Below are 13595 nucleotides of genomic sequence, written 5' to 3'. Positions count from 1 at the left end.
TCATGAAGATTGGACTAAAAATGTGACTTCTAGAGTGTTAACAAGGTTTTACTATAGCCATATAAGGAAAACTGCCATGCCCCCTGGCACCCATGTTTTTCAACCAACCGGAACCATTTTTGAACTCGTCCAAGATATTATTGGGACACATGTTCTGAAAAAGTTTCATGAAGATTGGACTAAAAATGTGACTTCTAGAGAGTTAACAAGGTTTTACTATAGCCATTTAAGGAAAACTGCCACGCTCCTGGCCGCCATGTTTTTCAACCAACCGGAACCATTTTCGAACTCGTCCAAGATATTATTGAGACACATGTTCTAATCCAGTTTTATTTCAAGATTGGACAATAAATGTGACCTTTAAAGTGTGAACAAGGTAAATGTTGACGACGCACGACGGACAAAAGGCGATCACAATAGCTCACCATGAGCACATTGTGCTCAGGTGAGCTAAAAACACACCCCTGTATATACAATATATAATGCTAATTATGCATATCACAAAATCAAAGTTTACTCAACAAAGTGTATACATACGTGTAAATTTCTTCAAAAATATGAGCAGCCCAAACACGACGACTATCACAACAGTTCCACCTACAGCCCCTCCTACTGCATGCCCGACAGATGGAGAGGATCTGTTATCTGAAAATGCATAGACGAGTTAATATACGTGTGTGTGGTTGTTTTAAGCAATAGTAAGCATACAATTCATTATTATTATTTGGATTGTTTGGAGATGTCCAGGATTGGCACTACTAAGCAACTGGTCAGATGCATAGATGAGGTTCATCAAACATCACAGGGTTTTTTTTGGCCCGATTTTATAGCCGAAATTCGGCTATGTTCCCAATCCCAAAAAGTATACTTTTTTCCCAAAATGTGGCAAAAAATTCCCAATGTAAAAAAAAAAAAAAAAAATTTTTTTTTTTATTTTTTTTTTTTTAGAAAGAAGTGTCTTATGCGTATTTTATCTCAATTTAAATTCAATTACATCTAACAAAGTTTTTTATGATTTTGTTCTTTTAATTTTAATGATTATAAAGTGTTATATCAAATTTAGTATTTTCCTAATTAGTGGACTTTTCGTGTGAAAAAAAAGGCTAATGAATTAATTTTCCCAATTTCATGAAAACTCCGATAAAATTCCCAATTCCAAAGCCACGGGCTATCTTCCCAAAAAGTGGAAAAAAAAACCTGCATCAATTTCAAATGACTTCTATTGAAACACATTTATTTAATAATGTGTTTATCTTTTTATACATACGTTATATTAATTTATTTAATTATTTATTTAAATATTTCAGAAAAGTTGTACTCAATCACTTCAGGTCTAAATCAACTTGGGGAAAGTTTTGAAACGATAACGTTTAAAACAACAAGAACTCCGTGAGTTGGACATGTTGCCTGATGGTAGCATACCTGTGTTACTTGTTTAGTATTACTAGTATATCGAGGATGGGACATTAATTATTAATGTTGTTACAATCAAACTTTTACCCTTTTTTGTCCTATTTAGTAATATATTGAATAAGCAAAACTTTTTTTAATGAATGACCAAAATAATTTTGTACGAATATTGTAAATCTAATAGCGAACAGACAAAAACACACAGACAGACCAAACACATTATAACCTAATTTGTGCTATAATTTGTGAATTCTCGTCAATTCTTGACTGCTATCCACACAGGTTTGTGGTGGCTGTAGTACGTTATGAGCTTTTTTTGAATCGCGGTCGAAGATTTCGAAACCTGAACGCGGAGGCCAAGGTAAAAAATTGCATGCACATGGAAAGGTTTTGTCCAGATACACATGCGTACCAAATATGAAAGCAATATCTGAAGGGACACAGAATGTATGAGCCTTTTTTAAATCGCGATCGCAGATATTGAAACCTGAACGCTGAACTCAAGTTCAAGGTCAAGGTCACAGGGGTCCAAATTGTTATGCGCATGGAAAGGTCAGGGGCGTAAAATTTTGCCTAAAGCAACTTGCCCTGCGAGGCCACCAATTTGTAAAAGCAGATCGCCCATACTGATTTTGTGGTCGCCCTGCATTTTTCACAGCAAATATGCATAATTAATATTTGTGTTAAAAACAACACAGTTCTTTACTTGACAAGCTATTCTAATATGTCTGTAAACATAAACCATGTGTTGACTTGTGAAAATAAACAATAAACCAAAAATAACCAAATTGTTCACCTTTTATTCACCCATTGTCCTAATCATTCATGCATTGGATTAGTCTTTCAGTAATGTGCCTAATAAATATACCACATATTATTAATAAACCAGGCCCCGTGTTCACAAAGCAAATTGACATCGATTTTCAATGTCAAGTGACATTGATTTTCAATTTTTGTCATCGGTTCTCAAACTTGGTGTTCACAAAGAAAATCGATGTCAAATGACATCCAAAATCGATTTTCAATTTGCAATCAATGACACTGAAATTGACATTGATATTGGGCATTGTCAAATTGAAAATTGATGACAATCACCATATTAAGAAAACAATATGGCCGACTTTGAAAGACGTCTTCGTCGCGCTAGATACATAAATGAATTGTTTCCGATGGATAGGAGTTTTCCGTGATCGAACGAACCCATTGGAAACTTTGTCCCCGTTGGAAATTCGTGAACGGTACCGGTTTTTCCCGGAAACTATTCTGTTTCTTGTCAATATGCTGAATTTGGAGAGGGCTACTGAGCGTTCTTGTCCTCTTCCGCCGCTCATTTCAACTCTAGCGGCATTGCATTTCCTTGCAACTGGAACACACCACATTGTGACGGCAGGGCTGCATGGGATTTCAAGGTCCAGTGTATCTAGAGCGGTGAAGCAATTCACGGACAGCGTGTGTCGACATCTAAATGACTTTGTTTTCTTCCCAAATATAGAAAATGTGCAACGGACGGTGCAAAAACAGTTTTATAACATCGCCGGTGCGTATTAGCTCTCAATATAATTTAATCCGACAATTTAATGATTTTTGATTGGTTGTCAAGTAAACAAATAAGGGGAGTTAAATGTTTCTTAGTCGAATCGGGCTCAATTCAAAACGTTGTATTAGTACTGTATGCTATATTTATACGTCTTGAAATAACATACGTGTATGATAAGTATACGTGTATGATAAGTATAATAAGCATAACTGTTTATTAATGATTGTTATTTTTGGGAACACATATATTGACATGAAAGACAGAAGATTGAACTTGTAACTTGTGAAAAAAAAAATGCGGAAACTTTGTAGTATACTCAAATTAGTAAAAATTATCTAATACAAATGTCGATTAAGCTACCAATGTTATTGTCTTTAAAGGTTTCCCCCAAGTGGTTGGTGTGGTTGATGGCACACATATCCGTATTCAAGCGCCTAGCGCGAACGAAGACGATTATGTGAACAGAAAGGGATTTCACTCCCTTAATGTACAGGTAAAACAATAAGTGAAATAATATCCATGAACATTTCCTCAACTTGTATTTTTATTAGATTATATATGTTTAAAGGTTGTCTGTACACAGTGAAAATTGCAAAACGAAACTGGTGACAATTGGATGTTCTGTTGTTTACTTGTATTAATGTGATATCAGACAAATGACATTGTGCAGTGTGGATTTCATTAAGATTTGTGATTTCTTTTTGCTCTATAGATGATTTGTGATGCCACTTTTCGGTTTGTTGACGTAGTCGCAAAGTGGCCTGGGAGCGTTCACAATTCAATGATCTTTCGTGAAAGCGCCATACGTCAGCGCTTTGAAAGAGGTATAATGACAATCACATGAAGACTACTCATTATTATGATTTTATTCATCCATTGCACAAATTTATTTACGCACATAATTATTACCAGTACATCAAAATTAACAAGCACAATTTTATTTTATTGAAGCGTTTCCATCTTTTCAAGTAGGTTTGATCACCAGCCATATATATAAATTATCTATCTATCTATCCATCCATCCATCCATCCATACATCCATCCATCCATCTATCTGTTAAGTCTGGTTTTATTTTATATAACAGCTTTTAAAACGATCACATGTATGATAGAGCTGCAACGATTCACCAACAGCTTGATTCGATTCGATTTCAGACACTCCGATACCGATTTTTTCGATTCGATTCATCTTCAAACCTTTTTTTATCATATATTCACTCTTATGCCTCAAAATAAACATTTCTGTTCAAATGTGATTTCAATAAAACACATAAAAAAGAATAGCAAATTAGGACTCAATTTTAATATAAAAACTTCTGACTAGAAGATTGTGTTGATTACACAATAATATAAAAAATAAATAAATAATCATAAGAACGTATCTGGAATCAGTTGAATGGTAGTACTATCACTATTACATCTTTACCCAAAACCGCTATAAGCATGTCTACCACTGTGCCATGACAGCATCACCTGTTACCTGTAGGACAAATCACATTCTCTAATAAACTTAACAAAACTCCAACAGAAATATAACTACTTTTCTGGCTGGCGACTTGAGTAGTTGCACTTGTGCGACCTCTTTGTCTTACTAAATCAACGTTATGTTTGCGTTTGCCATATTGCATTAAATAAGATTAGTGGTTGAGCCGGACTTATTGTACGCCACATCCATGAAGCACAGTTTACACTTTGCTTTATTGGTAGGGCTACTACCCCGAAACCCAAAATACTGCCACATTTTTTATTTTAGCTTCTTAGTCGCATCTGATAATTTCAATTTGTCGGCAACAACTTGTTCAGCCATTTTGACGCTTTTTCCGAAAAGTAGACCGTAACGGGCTTATTGATTGGATGACTAAAGTAATAAGCAACCAATCGCGCGCGTTGTAATTATCGTCGTTGATGTTTGTAAAGATAAAACCTACACCTTCCTGTATCAATAGTCAGAATACAGCGCGCTTTACGTATCTATGTATATATATGTATATATGTTAAAGAATCGAATCGAATTTGGTAGGTTTGGTATCGTAATCGAATCGAAGCATTTGGAATCGATTTTCGATGAATCGGATCGAATCGTTGCAGCTCTAATGTATTATTATCACATCACATTTGACATACTAACAACAAAAATTGAACTTCATTGAAATCACATCATTCCAAATGATCACAGTAACTAATATCACAATTATTTAAATGTAACATAAACAACAACATATTACATCAATAACGTTATAACTATGTCATAAACTTGCATGCATTAAACAATACACTGCTTGATATCGTTGTTTGACATTACAGTGCTGCAAAATGATCATTCTTTTTTATTATAACAGGTGAAATCGACGGTCTTCTGCTTGGTGACTCTGGCTATGGATGCAAGAGGTATCTTATGACACCATATCAAAACACCGACAGTCCTTGTAAGGTATAGTTATTAAATAGATCTTTAAAACAATGTAACAAATATTCGGAATTAAATTTTGTTAACCTTAGATTAAACAAAATAAATAAACAATAGCTGTTTTTGTGAAACACAATGCCCCCAACTGCGCTTTGAGCCGCATGGCAGCTATTAAAAAAAAACAATAACCTGTGACCTTGAAGGATGACCTTGACCTTTCACCACTCAAAATGTGCAGCTCCATGAGATACACATGCATGCCAAATATCAAGTTGCTGTCTTCAATATTGCAAAAGTTATGACCAAAAAATATGCAGAACATTTCAAACAATAATGGATATGAATCTATATCTCATCTAGTACAAATATGACCTGATCCTATTGGCTTAGAGCGGTCACATGCCCATGGAGTATTTTCCATACATCCCGAGTAATTTCCATACTACATGTACGTAAGTAATGGAAAGTCGATTGAGATAATCCTTACACCGTTGGTAACTTACGGTGTATGGGATATATACCCTCAGTAATTTCATACCATACCAGAGCGAAGCTCGAGTATGGTATTAAATTACAGAGAGTATATATCCCATAAACTGTCAGTTACTAACGGTGTAACTAATAATCCTATTAATTTCTTTTACCAGTATTTTAAATATAAAATCATGGAAAATACACACAATGCCAAATTTCATAGCATAAGTAAATACATTCTAATCATCATGAAAAGGTTTAATATTTACTTACAGGCATAAAGCAATGTCACCTAACTAGCATCAGTTCTTAACATTAAGTGGAGTGCTTGCAATATTATTATGAGTATGTTGTTTCATTTACAGGAACGGTTTAACATATCCTTATGTCGAACAAGAGTGGTGATCGAGCAAGCTTTTGGCGTTCTCAAGCGTAGGTTTCCATGTCTACATTATGGACTTAGAGTAAAACCTGACAGAGCAGCCAAAATAACAGTCGCGTGTGTCATTCTTCATAACATTGGATTAGAGAGGAAAGACATGTTTTCACGAACATGTGAGGATGACACGGATCAGCCACATGTTGTATATGAAGGAGATGGGTCTGGAAACAGTTACAGAGACCACATCGCAGAATCTTTCTTTTAAGAACATATAGTTATATAATAACAAGGGTTGTATGCAAAACATCCATGCCCCCCATATGGGCTGTCATTGGTATTGGTAGCCATTGTGTGCATACGTTTGTTGTCACTGTGATCTTGACCTTTGACCTGAAAATCAATAGGGGTCATCTGCCAGTTATGATCAATGTACCTATGAGGTTTCATGATCCTAGGCCTAAATATTCTTGAGTTATCATCCTGAAACCATTTTACTGTTTTGAGTCACTGTGATCTTGACCTTTGACCAAGTGACCTGAAAATTAATAGGATCATCTGCCAGTCATGATCAATGTACCTATGAAGTTTCATGATCCTAAGCCTAAGCATTCTTGAGTTATCATCCAGAAATTATTTTACTATTTCATGTCACTGTGACCTTGACCTTTGACCTAGTTACATTAAAATTAATAGGAGTTATCTGCCATTCATGATATATGTACATATGTATATATATTCACCAACTTTTTTTAGATCAAAATGTAAGACTCAAACTTATGAAAAGAATCGAAAAACGTTTTACCTATGAATCTGATCACAAAACATTCACAGTCAATTTGAAGATAACTAAACAAAGATTCATTCACATAATAAGTATTATATCAATAGCAAAAAGATAAGAGAAGGATCACAGAGGCTGCAGATCAAGAAAGACAAGTTAGAACAATAGAATAGGCATATCGACAGTATTATTCATTTAAACCGGCATATTGGAAACTAGAAATGTGTCCTAAAGGCTAAAGACAAATGCATTTTAAATATTTCACCGGACACAAATATATCTTGAGTCAAACATGTTTCAAGGGGCATATTGACTGCTAACAGACAAGTTAAATGGATATTATTTGCAGCAAAAGCTACAAAGGACTGATTCATGCATGCTATGTGAATTAAATGTATAAATAATGTATGACACTAAAATATGAATAAGTAGAACACCAGCTGCCCATCAGTATAGAACTTTCATCATTTACCAAACTTGGTCCTTTATTTATGGTAAGTGGTGTTTCACTTATTCATATTAGAGTGTCACACATTATTAATACATTTAATTAATAAAACATGCATAAATCAGTCCTATGTAGCTGTTTCTGCAAATAATAGCTATTTAACTTGTCTATTAGCAGTCGATATGCCCCTAGAAACATGTTAAGTTTAAGATTCAAACAAAAGAAGGCCTTGATCCATTGCAGACTTTATATTTGAGTTTAACAACTCTTTTTTTAAAGTAAAAAGTTGTCTCTCTTGCTCTGCAGCCTCTGTGATCACCTTAATTCTAAGATCATGTAGCTGTTTTTCCTGCTGTTGCCTCTGCAACAGCAGGTCCAACTCAGCCTGTGCACGTCTTGTTTCCAGCTCAAGTAGCTCTTCTTCATAGCATCTGTTTCTCTTTCTCTTTTTCAACGATTCTGGAAGTTAATTATACATTAACATATTCAAATTGTGCTTAAGAAATTAAATACTTTCTTCATTTTATCCATGTTTACATGCATGTTTTTGTTACTGATTTATGCCAGTTATGATTTGAATAATTTATATGCACAAAAGAAACTTCATACATCAGTGAAGTAAAAAATGACTCAGTTCTTAAAGTTTTAATTGTTATTTCAGTTATGTGCATGCTTTTTATCCTATTACCAGACCAAAAACAATAGAATATCAAGCGATCGAATAAATATAAGCTCTATGCTAATATCAACATTTTTAGACCATGGTTTTCTGATAATATATAGTATTTTTACTTTTTCCTAATTATAAACGACCACAAAATAATGGGAATAAAAGAATATTATGTGCGTGTCGGATAGAGATCAAGTTTATCATGCGAGACTGAGAAACAAGTAGTAGTACATGTATATTCTCTAAATATATATTGGTTTTGGGTATTGGTTTATTTGAGTATTGGTTTATTGTGTAAAAGGCAATATTACTTTCATATATCATCTGCATACTCAAGTTAATAATAATGTGATGTCTCAGTATGCTTCCAGATTTAGAGGATGTCAAAAGATGATTTTTGGTATTAAAATATTGACATATTGAAATATACCTTTTGATGGTCTTGATGTTGAAGAAGTGGCTACATTCAAGGCAGTTGCAGGCTTTGATATACACTCAGCAACAGTTAGTGTACACTTGGCTGAGGCTTCATCAGTGTCTGCCATCTCAGCAACATCAGCCACGCCTTCAATACAACAAATTATACCATCTAAGAATAAACAAGAAATGTGTCCATGAGACAATGATGCACCACTAATTGGCACCGGTCACAACTTTAGACAGACAGCCAGACATACAGATGTTACTTTTAATGCCCCTTCACCATTTTTCGAATCACAAACATCGCAAAATAAAACCAATTAACATTCAATAAATCATCATTGCCAGATATGTATATAATGGTTAAATATTAAACAAGACAAATATAATGAAGCAGAGCCATTGTGTATGGTTCATTGTTTAATGTTTCCAAAATAATCTGGTAACGTATATTGCAGGTCAGTTGCAGTTCTAAATATTCCATTCATATTCATTGCATGTTACAAATTTGAAAGAAAATGCAACAGTGAAAAATAAATTAAAAAGATCATTATACATGCATAACAATCACCTGAATCAATGCCACCCGGAATGCCAATCAGCTGTGGTTTGTCGCGGATGCCATCTATGACCAGGTCTTCCACCGTGGTTAATACAGCTGGAGGCCCCACTCCAGTTTCTTTTCTGTCAGACTCTTTTTTTTTGGCTTAAATTAAGCGAGGTACATTTATGAACCATTCTTTCAACTTAGATATCTTATACTGTAATCTTTGAAAAATTATTAAACAATCAACATTGATATTTGATGTACAATAATAATTTGCAGTGATTATTATTTAAAAAAACTCGGTAAGATTAAAATACTGAACTATTGAATTGAACAGTTCAAAAATAGTATTAACTGAAAGATTAAGCTCTCAGCACATATACCAATGTATTTTAAGAGCATGCATCTTTATATTATAACAAATATTTTCTCAATATGTTGACAAAAATAAACACTGATTAAGGAATATGTAATATAGATTAGAGATTACTTGTTAACTATTCATGGGCCAAAGGAACTAACTAATGCTATTATAATTTTTTAATACTCAGAAATTTATTTTCATCATCAAAAATACATTTAACTACATTTTGCCAAAGTATTAAAAATAATCAACAAGCATAAATAATGAGCGTGATTAAAGATCTAGCAAAATATTACTGGCGCGTAAAACACATGTAATGAGCTCATAATATTCAACAATTACATTAATCTTTTTTATTTTTGTGTGCATAAAATATTTAATAAATTACATTTAATATTATACAGTTTTTACAAAGGGTGCAATAAAAGAAAACATTTCACTACATTACATAATGAGAACATGTCGTTTTGTTTCATTTTTACATTCCATTAAGACTGGTACATACGAACATGATATAAATGCAAAGTAAAAGGTACCTCGACATTTCAACTGCGCATACATGTCTTTTATTTGACGCACTGTCCTAGAACATTGTGCGACACTGGAGCTGAAATGAAAGGTAATATAGTCATATTCTAAATGGAAAAGGACCATAATTGAAACATATTCATCGCGTATGTTTTTCTAGGTATGAAACGGGACATAATTCTGTCAAAATGCCATTCAGAGTTACGCAACTTTGTCTGCACAGTCCCCCTATGATAGTAAGTGAGTGTTGCAAGTATGAAAGCAATGAATAGCTTTGTTACTTTAGGTATAAAGTGGACCTAAGCACAAAACTAAACCAAATTTCAATTTTTTAAGTATAAAATGGGCACATAATTCTTACAAAATGCTAAATACAGTTGTCTGCTCTTGTTTATAGGTTGGGGTCATGATGATAAAGAAGTACACAAAATATAAAAGCAATATGTCAAAAGACATAGTCGAGCTAAAAATCTATGACACATATAAAGACATGAATGTCTATAAAGGCACCCTAGCAAACATGATTTTGCTAGATCTTTCTTATTAATATTTTGTTCTGTCTTTGTTTTGATGAGAAAACATTAACATTTTGTAAAAAAAAATCATTATTTATTATAAACATTTTTTCATTAACAAAACCACAACAGTTTAGTATTGGAAATTTGTATTTAATTTTTTTTGTTAACACTGCATGAGTAGCACTATTTCTGTCCAAATTCTCATTTTTTCTCGCACAGTGTATTCTATGCCATCAAATTAGTGAACAAAAATATTTGAGATAGTCCTGCATTTAAACAGACAAATGAATTTTAACTTTATATATATATAAATAAGTAATTTCCATTTCCAATTAAATTGTATCATATCATTTTGTGGTCATTTATCTCAAAACAGTAAAAAAAAAAAGGTCAAAGAGTCCTTTGTGGATAAGATGTTGCAAAGCTTAATTATATAGCCTAATTGTAAAAAGTATCTCTACATTTTTGGAAAGTATTTTAAGTTTAATCAGAAATATTTTGAGAATTTCAGATTGTTAAGCTTTTCTCTTGCAATGCATATACATTATAATCAGTCATGGTTTGAATAATTGATATTGTGCCATATCTCACACTTTGAGACTAATCATACTATGGTATTAATATTTAGATCAAATACTGAATAAAAACTACTATGTAGCCTCTTCATGATTTCATATAATCTTCTAATAGATTTAGGGCGGACAGACCAAGGAAAAACATGCAAAGGGCGATCAGATTCTAGAACCTGTAAGGAATTATGGTGAACGGATCTGTTGATTAGGGTTCTGTAAGTGCTAATAATAGTGTTAGAATATACTAAACAAGGCCGTCATTTTCAGAACGTACATTTAATCGTCACAAACACACAGACGCTTGATAGGCTAGATGCTACTAATACTAGTGATATTATTTGAGACAATTAAACATGCCTAGAACTTCAGTGACTTGAAGTTATTACAAATGATTTAAAAAACATAATTTTCAGTTGCAAAAATGAAGCTGCCAAATATTTTCAGACATTGTTTTTGTTCATAGGTCACTGAAACATTATGAATATATATATATATTAATGCCGAATTTTCTTACTTTCGGTTATACAGGCATGTGTTAGTTCTATCAAAACAAATGAATGTTTTGTCTACAGCCTAACTGCACTAAGACTAATAGTAAGATGACATTTCAAAACAAACAAGTTAATTGCGACTCACCTATTGAAGGTATCAGCAACCTCTTGCCAGGTTTGTTCCTTTTTTTTGCCACCAAGTGTGGCACCTTTAAATCGACAATATAACTCGTCGTACCGATCATTTATCAGTTGAACCACGAAGGTTTTTTCCGACATAGACCAATGCACCTGAGCAGTCATTGTAGCTAAACTATCATTGCAGCAGACGTCAACAAAAAACAACTTCCGCTTTACCGCTTACGTCCACAAAGTCGAAAAAAATCGATGTCGTTAGAACCGATGTTGAACGACATCAATTTTAAATAGCTTCGTGAACTCGAACTTTGTCATCGATGTCACTTGACAACGATTTTCAATGTCATGCAAAATTGATTTTCGATGACAGTAAACAGTTTTGTGAACACGGGGCCAGGGTTTTTTTGGCCCGATTTTATAGCCGAAATTCGGCTATGTACCCAATCCCAAAAAGTATACTTTTTTCCCAAAATGTGGCAAAAAAATCCCCATTTCCAAAAAAAAAAAAAAAAAAAATATTTTTTTTTTTTTTTTTTAGAAAGAAGTCTTCTTATGCGTATTTTATCTGATATCTCAATTTCAATTCAATTACATCTAACAAAGTATTATATGATTTTATTCTTTTAATTTGAATGATTATAAAGAGTTATATCAAATTTAGTATTTCCCTAATCAGTGGACTTTTCATGTGGAAAAAAAGGCTAATGAATTTATTTTCCCAATTTCATGAAAATGCCGATAAAATTCCCAATTCCAAAGCCATGGGCTATCTTCCCAAAAAGTGGAAAAAAACCTGTAAACTTTATAATATTAGATGAGAATGTGTTCAATTTGTTCGCCCAATACAAGTTGAGCCTCGCCAAAAAAGCTCGAAACTCGCCTTATACGAGAAAAAGGCGGCCAATATGGAAAAAACACGGCCAATACGGAACAAGAGGGCCAAGATGGCCCTAGTTCGATCACCTGAGAGGAGTCGGTTCATTTAATCTTTACCAAACGTCAAACTTGACCTGGATATTGTCCAGACAAACATCCTGGTCAAGTTTCATCATTATTGAACTAAAACTCTGGCATATGGAGTGTTTTTGTTTTTGTAAGATTTGACCTGGTGACCTATATTTTTAGTTGACCCCCCCCCTTACCAAACATCAAACTTTGCTTACAAAAATAAATATAATGACCAAGATTCATAAAATCTGAAACAAAATTGTGACTTCTAGAGTGTTTACAAGGATTTTGTATAATATAATGAAAATTTGTTTCATGATGATTGGGCAAAAAAAGTGATTTCTAGAGTGTTCACAAGCTTTTTTTACTATTTAAATATAAGAAAACTGCCCCCCCCCCCCCGGCAGCCATGTTATTCAACTGACCGGAACCATTTTAGAACTCAACTCTCATATCAAAAAAACAAATGTTCTGACCAAATTTCATGAAAATTGGGCCAAAAATGTGACTTCTAGAGTGTTGACATGTTTTCACTATATACATATAGAGAAAAATGCCCCGCCCGCTGGTGGCCATCTTTTTTCAACAATCTGGACAATTTTTGAACTTGTCCGAGATATCAATAATACCAATGTTTTGACTAACTTTCATGATGATTGGGCAAAAATTGTGACTTCTAGAGTGTTTACAAGGTTTCTCTATCGCCAAATAAGGAAAACTGCCTCGCCCACTGGCAGACATGTTTTTCAACGGACCAGAACAACATTTGAACTCGACCAACATATCATTAAGGCAAACATTTTGACAAAGTAACATGAAGATTGGGCATGAAATGTGACTTTACAGAATTTACAAGGTTTTTCTTTTTTTTGACCTAGTGACCTAGTTTTTGACCCAGCATGACCCAGTTTCAAACTTGATCGAGATATCATTGGGACAAATCTTCTGACCAAGTTTCAT

At 33.6% G+C, this 13595-nt stretch overlaps 2 protein-coding genes across 3 annotated transcripts; one reads left to right on the top strand and one right to left on the bottom strand.

Moving 5' to 3' along the window:
- The first annotated feature begins 3320 nt into the window (after window positions 1–3320).
- On the top strand, window positions 3321–6779 carry LOC127836672 (putative nuclease HARBI1). Its single transcript, XM_052363371.1, has 4 exons — window positions 3321–3440; window positions 3660–3771; window positions 5287–5378; window positions 6194–6779. The coding sequence occupies exons 2-4, from the start codon at window positions 3660–3662 to the stop codon at window positions 6473–6475; spliced, it is 486 nt and encodes a 161-aa protein (XP_052219331.1). The 5' UTR covers window positions 3321–3440; the 3' UTR covers window positions 6476–6779.
- A 325-nt stretch (window positions 6780–7104) lies between these two features.
- On the bottom strand, window positions 7105–11898 carry LOC127836667 (uncharacterized). 2 transcript variants are annotated; one of them, XM_052363359.1, is made up of 5 exons: window positions 11695–11898; window positions 9977–10047; window positions 9086–9235; window positions 8540–8674; window positions 7105–7898 (listed from the first exon to the last, which is right to left on the bottom strand). In XM_052363359.1, the coding sequence occupies exons 1-5, from the start codon at window positions 11850–11852 to the stop codon at window positions 7645–7647; spliced, it is 768 nt and encodes a 255-aa protein (XP_052219319.1). In that variant the 5' UTR covers window positions 11853–11898; the 3' UTR covers window positions 7105–7644. The 2 variants fall into 2 exon arrangements, with proteins under 2 accessions (XP_052219319.1, XP_052219320.1); XM_052363360.1 differs by having other exon boundaries at window positions 9101–9235; window positions 11695–11894.
- Between the last annotated feature and the right edge of the window lie 1697 nt (window positions 11899–13595).

Source organism: Dreissena polymorpha, chromosome 6, assembly GCF_020536995.1.
Source record: "Dreissena polymorpha isolate Duluth1 chromosome 6, UMN_Dpol_1.0, whole genome shotgun sequence".
In the NCBI taxonomy this organism is placed as follows: Eukaryota; Metazoa; Mollusca; class Bivalvia; order Myida; family Dreissenidae; genus Dreissena; species Dreissena polymorpha.
Note: the sequence above shows the minus strand (reverse complement) of the source record. Positions and strands in the feature narration are given on the sequence as shown.

Excerpts from the sequence above, each read along its gene's own strand:
- LOC127836672 (XM_052363371.1), top strand. The coding sequence starts at position 3,660 with ATGATTTGTGATGCCACTTTTCGGTTTGTTGACGTAGTCGCAAAGTGG. Across the intron at positions 3,772-5,286 it reads ACGTCAGCGCTTTGAAAGAG|GTGAAATCGACGGTCTTCTG; the intron begins GTATAATGACAA and ends TTATTATAACAG. Across the intron at positions 5,379-6,193 it reads ACACCGACAGTCCTTGTAAG|GAACGGTTTAACATATCCTT; the intron begins GTATAGTTATTA and ends TTTCATTTACAG.
- LOC127836667 (XM_052363359.1), bottom strand. The coding sequence starts at position 11,852 with ATGACTGCTCAGGTGCATTGGTCTATGTCGGAAAAAACCTTCGTGGTT. Across the intron at positions 8,675-9,085 it reads TTCAGGTGATTGTTATGCAT|GCGTGGCTGATGTTGCTGAG; the intron begins GTATAATGATCT and ends GTTGTATTGAAG. Across the intron at positions 7,899-8,539 it reads AACATCAAGACCATCAAAAG|AATCGTTGAAAAAGAGAAAG; the intron begins GTATATTTCAAT and ends ATTAACTTCCAG.